This window comes from Macrobrachium rosenbergii, chromosome 52, assembly GCF_040412425.1.
Source record: "Macrobrachium rosenbergii isolate ZJJX-2024 chromosome 52, ASM4041242v1, whole genome shotgun sequence".
Lineage (NCBI taxonomy): Eukaryota > Metazoa > Arthropoda > Malacostraca > Decapoda > Palaemonidae > Macrobrachium > Macrobrachium rosenbergii.
Window position 1 is genome coordinate 37590147 of NC_089792.1, and position 6259 is coordinate 37596405.

The following is a 6259-nucleotide window of genomic DNA, read 5'->3' on the forward strand; positions in this document are numbered from 1 at the left end:
GGTCTTTGAAATATCTCAGTTTGATTCTTAACCAGCTGGAATTTTTATGTTCATGTTGTTTATAGTGAAAGGATAAAAGCGATTAGGACTGAGAATTTTTCGTGTCGGAATGCAATTAGCAACCGGTAAGACTTGATAAAAACAATTAGGGCTTCATTTAAGACATACTACGCCTGCCAGGCGAGTCGAAAGAAAAGTACTTTCACGAATACTTCTGCGCCATTGGATGAACCTCTGACGGTGAAGCAGTTCTTCTGGAATCCGACACGTGGTAGTGTTATTAAGACTGTTATCACTACGTAGCTTAACTGAAGGAATAATCAAACCTCGCTCACGCCGAGGAAGAGGCTTGAGCACACATTTCCCAACTTGATAAATGGAAGAACAGTGAAAACACCTGCTAACGACAATTGTTCTGGCGAACATCTGTCACACAGGGTGACTCAAAAAAAAAGTTACCATGCTGTATTTTTATTATAAAAATAATCCGAAAGTCTTAATAACCTAATTTCATCTATTCCTCCAAATAGACATTATTATTCAAATATGTCAGTTTTTAGTTGTCCGCCTCTATGGCAAGATCCATCATTCGAAAGTAATTATTTGTTCACGTTTACGGAGGACTGGTAGTAACTGGAATGGAAGAAGCCCCGAGGTGTGGAATGGACGGTCACAGACAGCGTCATTTGAACCGCTCGTACCTCGAAGGAAGGACGGCCACTCGCGCGCTCTCGAGTTGCACTCGATTTTATTTTTGTTTCACGTTCTTCATGTATTGCTTGTGAATTTTCGAATCCCAGGTAAGATAATTATAGTTATATTTATGTTTCTTATGCTTCTTCTTGTTTGTATACTATTCACAATATGCATACATATATTTTGTATACAGGCAGTTTGGATACTACTTTGTATTTAACAGATTTGTCTAAAAAATTGATGTGAAAAATGTCTTCAGATTATATAAGATGATAATTCGATCCATTAATGGATCGAATTATTATCTTACTTTCAAAGGATAAATTCTCGAGCTTTTTACAAAGTTGTCTTAGAACTTTGTAAGACTTAGTCAAACGTTTATTCACTGTAGACATTTCAGTAAATACTCATTTTCACATAATCTTCCAACACAACACAGAGCTGACGTCCTCAGCAATTGCGCAGCTATAAACAAAAAGATACATGGTTTGAAATGTGTCCCTGACACCTGATTAATAAGGCTTAACTGCAGTGGATTTGAGATTGTATTTCATGCCTTGGCTGTCCCCAGCCAATCGTCAGTGGGTAAGGTTCATATAAACAAGATCGCCTTCACATTAACGACGCATTTTTCATGTTGAAAAGGAGTAACCCGTTTTCTCGATGAGAGGGTGTCAGTTTGTTTGGCAAGAACCTATTTTGTTGATTTGTTGTCTCTGTAAACATCGGCTTTGTAGTAAGTGGAAGAGGTGGTTTGGAGGACAAGGACCAGCATTACGGGTCCAAAGGCAGCGTTATGCCTCTCCCATCGCAAAAATAATATATTTTTCACCGATGAATTAATCCAGTGTGAACCTAAAGCTCATTTAATTTGTATAAAGCTAACTTCTCGACGTTTACGAGGAGATTCAATCTAGTCACGAAATACAATGTCAAATCAAATGTACATAGGCCTAATCTCTAGTCATAGACAACTATATAAGACCATAATTTCTTATGTTGGTTCATTACATTCTTAACAGTTAAGGAAGTCTGTCCTGTGGCCTGACGAAATAGAATCTCATTCAGGCAAAAGGGAATGTTTCATGGTATGATGGAGACGATGCAAATAATATGCAATAACATAAATCTTACTGATATTAATAGCACTGAAACTAGTAAGATGTAATGTTTAAGTAAAAAAATAGAAGCTTTATGTTAGTAGGTGCTGGTGTCATTTCTAATATTCTTGATGATTTGTCTTGTTATGACAGCAATAAGGTCACACCAAAGCAGAAATTAAATTAAAAGGCTCCAAGAAAAAGAGTGACAGGATATCACGGTTGAATACAAAAAATGCTTTTGAAGGCCAACATTGAAAGGCGAGACGCTTTTGCAAATGTCGGAATAGATTTGCAGTTTTAGAAAGCATATCTGAGGAGTGCAGACAACCAATAAGGATTGGATCGACATTAAGAACGTATTTCAGTCTCCTGCAAAAGAAGCACTGGACTGTGGGTAAACAAAACTGGAATTGAATGTCGGGTGAGACGGACAAGGGATACAAAAAATAGAACGTACTAAGTACTCACGTCTAGATAGTGAGCTAAAGAAGAGATGAGAAAATGTCTGGAAGACGAACACTCAGGAAAAGGCAGAGGAGGCTGACAAAATCATGCATTCTGGAAGTGACATCGGTGTTGGGTAACTCAGAGAAATATTAATGAAATATCCATTGGTGAAAGGAAAGAGGAAATTACCTGTCTAAAGGAGGGATGGGTCATTAATATAAGAAGAGAGACTAATCCGGCAGCACAGTTTCGTGAGGTCATGAATGCGAGGTAAGAGGAGATAATTCGAATGATATAGCAGATGCTGGAGAACTAATATTTTAACCGGTGAATTCAAGGTTTCTGAAGTGGAATCAGTAATAAAGACACTTAAGAGATGCAAAGCACTGGGCTGAAAATGAAATCATTCCTCTTATACTGACTAAAGTGTCTTGCAGAATATGGTATGAAATAAAGCCTAATGACTTGGAACTGGGAGTTACAGCGAACGTACCAAAGAGAGGTGAGTGACTGAGTCCTGTAAATATAAAGGCTTCTGTTGTCATGAAAATACTATGCTTTATCTTAAGAGGCTGGAGAAAGAAATTGATAAAGATGAACAAGCTGGCCTTAGGAAAAGCAAGAGTTACACTGATCAAATAATTATTTGAAGACATACAGTGCAGCAGTGTATGATTTTTCTTGATATGAAGAGGCATTTGAAGTCATCGGCGGATCAGCACCATGAGAAAATTTCAACTACTCTACCTTACTATAAATGCCACTGCTTAAGAGCTGTATCTACAATTGAAGGGAGAAAAGAAATTATTGGGTTATTTTTAATTGGTTTTGCTATGATTTGCTATAAATTGTTTTTTCCTGACAGGCGTTTCGTCTCTGTATAAAGCCATGTCCTAGAGTAAGCTGACATCATGTTACAATGAAGAGGCTTGATTATTTATTATACAGGACCATCATATAGATGTGGAGTTAGAGTAGTATACAGCTATCATTCGTAGTTCTTTTATTCACTTAACTAATATGGAAATATCTATGATCAAAAGAATCATATTTGGATAACGAATTTTAATTTTAAAACTGTAAACGTAAATAGTGGAAGATTGATCATTAAGAACGGAGAAAGAGATTTCTACATTCAATAATGATAGGTGAGAAGAGAAAATGAGAGGTTTAGTGAAGGAAAAGGAGACTGTATGAGGTTAAGATATACACACGTACATAATTTGGGAAAGGATTCAAGCAGGAAGTGAGAGAGAAAATTAGTCGAGTAGTGAAAACGCTAAAGTTTTTCTCTAGAAAAGTAAATGAAGAGAGAAAGGTTTACCAGAAAATAGGGGTAGAAAAATTTACAAACAAAAGATGATGTCTGCAGAGGATGCATCCTTGTGTTGGTGAGATAGTTGCTTTCAGTTTTTGTTGAATGTGGAGGATAGAAGAGGGAGAGAACTTCATGATCCCGGGGTCGCAGCAGGTATTGTAAACAATGCTTGTGGAAGTCTATGTTGACGGTGTAAGAAAGTTATTTAGGGGGCTGAAATATGGAAAGCAACCAGGAGCTGATGGAACTACAAGTGAGATTCTGTGGTATGACTGAAAGTGTGGTTGAGTGACTGGGTGCAGGTGAAAGGAATCGGCTGTTTATTTTGAAAGAGTTGGGACATATGTGGATGTCGAGAAAGTTAGTGATGAAACTAAGAGAGAGGCGGTGCACAGAGAACCGAGGGTGTACAGTAATGAAGGTAACTTTTTGAGGATTATAGGAAGTGCTCATTAGGAGAACGGAGAATGTGTTACAATACATAAGTAAAAGAATAAACTGGTTGGGTGCAAAAGGGCTCACAAACAAGAAGGAAGTGCTTATTCTTGACTGTTTAATATTTGATAAAGGACACAATTACTCTTAACCTGAAGCTGTTTTTTCCCCAAAGCAGAATCTTCCATGGGATGATGGTATCGCGACATTATAACAAAAATAGTAAATCCCCTAACCTCTCTGAACGTAACTTTGCGAAAATCAGATTTTATGAATGTATGTTAATCATAAAAATTACAGAGGCTCCTGATAATATATATATATATATATATATATATATATATATATATATATATACATATATATATATATATATATATATATATATATATATATATATATATAAATATATTAACTTTATCACATACACAATTGTTCTGTGCATTAGTAGAATTACTAAAAGGACCTCATTCAAACTGGATGGTATCTAACGGAGTTTTTTATTCAGAAAAAGTTACAAGCTTTTTTGGACAAACAGTCCACATTATCAAGTATCCGTACCTTTTCTTAGTAAAAAACTCCGTTAGATACCATCCAGTTTGAATGATGTCCTTTTAGTAATATAAATATATATGTGTATACAGTATATATATATATATATATATATATATATATATATATATATATATATATATATATATATATATATATTATATTTGTATATATATAACATATATTTATTTACAGATATATATGAGTCGTTTATGAATGAACACAAGTTAATATAAGCAGTGATCTTTAATTATCAAAAGAAAGAGCAGAAAACTAATCGTATCATTTCTTTTAGATTCGGATAATCCGGCTCCATGAAGATTTTCCTGATATTAACACTATCTGTAAGTAAAACAGTTATTATCATCATCATCATCATGATCATCATCATCATCATTATTATTATTATTATTATTATTATTATTATTATTATTATTATTATTACATGAATATGTAACAAAGGCTTTCTTATACTGGATAATTCTTATTACTTTTTAAATCTTGAATATAATTGACTGGTAGAGCTACCCTTATCATTCATATTGGCTCTCTCTCTCTCTCTCTCTCTCTCTCTCTCTCTCTCTCTCTCTCTCTCTCTCTCTCTCATCCATTGTGTTTCTCTCACCTTTGTGTATCAAGGCGTCTCTCTCGTTGCTTGGTCCCCTAGTCGCAGGTGTCATTCTAAAAGAGAGCGCGTGTGTGCCACCTGATAGCACCAGATGTGTACGGTTGAAGCGATCCTTGCTGATGGCATCTGTTTCACGGTCTCTTACGTATATCATTTTCGAGAGAGCATTTCCATTAACTGAACGTAGGATTCAGAATTACCAGACTGGTTAAAGAGTTGGCACATGGGCGATTTTTTCCTTCATTTGATGCCATACCACCAACAATAGCACCAAATGGTGTTCATGCTGTTACGACAGTACAGCACTTTCTGCAGTAAACAGGCATTTTCTTGCAGGGGCCAGTGATTACAATTTAAACAACTATTGAACTGAATACCATCCATTTGGTGTTTATACCTAATAACAGTAGGTGATCCTGCTTTTAATGCACGAATTTGTATACTGTCGTCGGCGGGGAAAGAATTTGATAAACTATTCTTTCCACGTCAGCAATGGTGCCAGTCTTTTACTGCAAGACGACAAAATTGGAAACGTTACTTTTGCGCCCACTGATGGCTACTTAGGTGAAATCTGGATGCAAGATGCCAAAAGGAAGTTAGAAAATGCGGCCTCGTGACAGGTTGTTAAGAGGCGACGTCTATATCACGCCCTGTTTGATTATAGTTGTCATCTGAATTCCTCTCGTCTCGCCCACCACTAAAAGTTTTAGTCACTCTCTCCTCTACCAGAAACGAGATAGAGTAAAACACAGCTTCCCGCAACCGTAAAGTTTAATCACTAATAACAAAATGTTGATTCCATAACTATGTTATTTTATGGTCAAGGATTATTAGATTAGTTTTTATAAAGGATATAATGATTTGTTTGTAAGTGCATGTAAATCAACCTCTGAACCATATATATATATATATATATATATATATATATATATATATATATATATATATATATATATATATATATATATATATATATATATATATATATATATATCTAGGTCCAATAATGATCCGAAAACATGGGTTACTAGTTCATTGGGGCTGAAAACGCACATATGGTTTTCGATCCCTCCCGACCTA

General features: G+C 35.4%; 1 protein-coding gene across 1 annotated transcript in view; it reads left to right on the top strand.

The window, feature by feature from the left end:
- Window positions 1-641: 641 nt before the first annotated feature.
- Window positions 642-6259, top strand: part of LOC136833820 (uncharacterized) — an 18104-nt gene continuing 12486 nt past the window's right edge. Inside the window, exons 1-2 of the mRNA XM_067096124.1 lie at window positions 642-800; window positions 4847-4895. Of these exons, the coding sequence (XP_066952225.1) occupies window positions 4866-4895 (30 nt within the window). The 5' untranslated portion in view covers window positions 642-800; window positions 4847-4865. The remainder of the gene's footprint in view (window positions 801-4846; window positions 4896-6259) is intronic.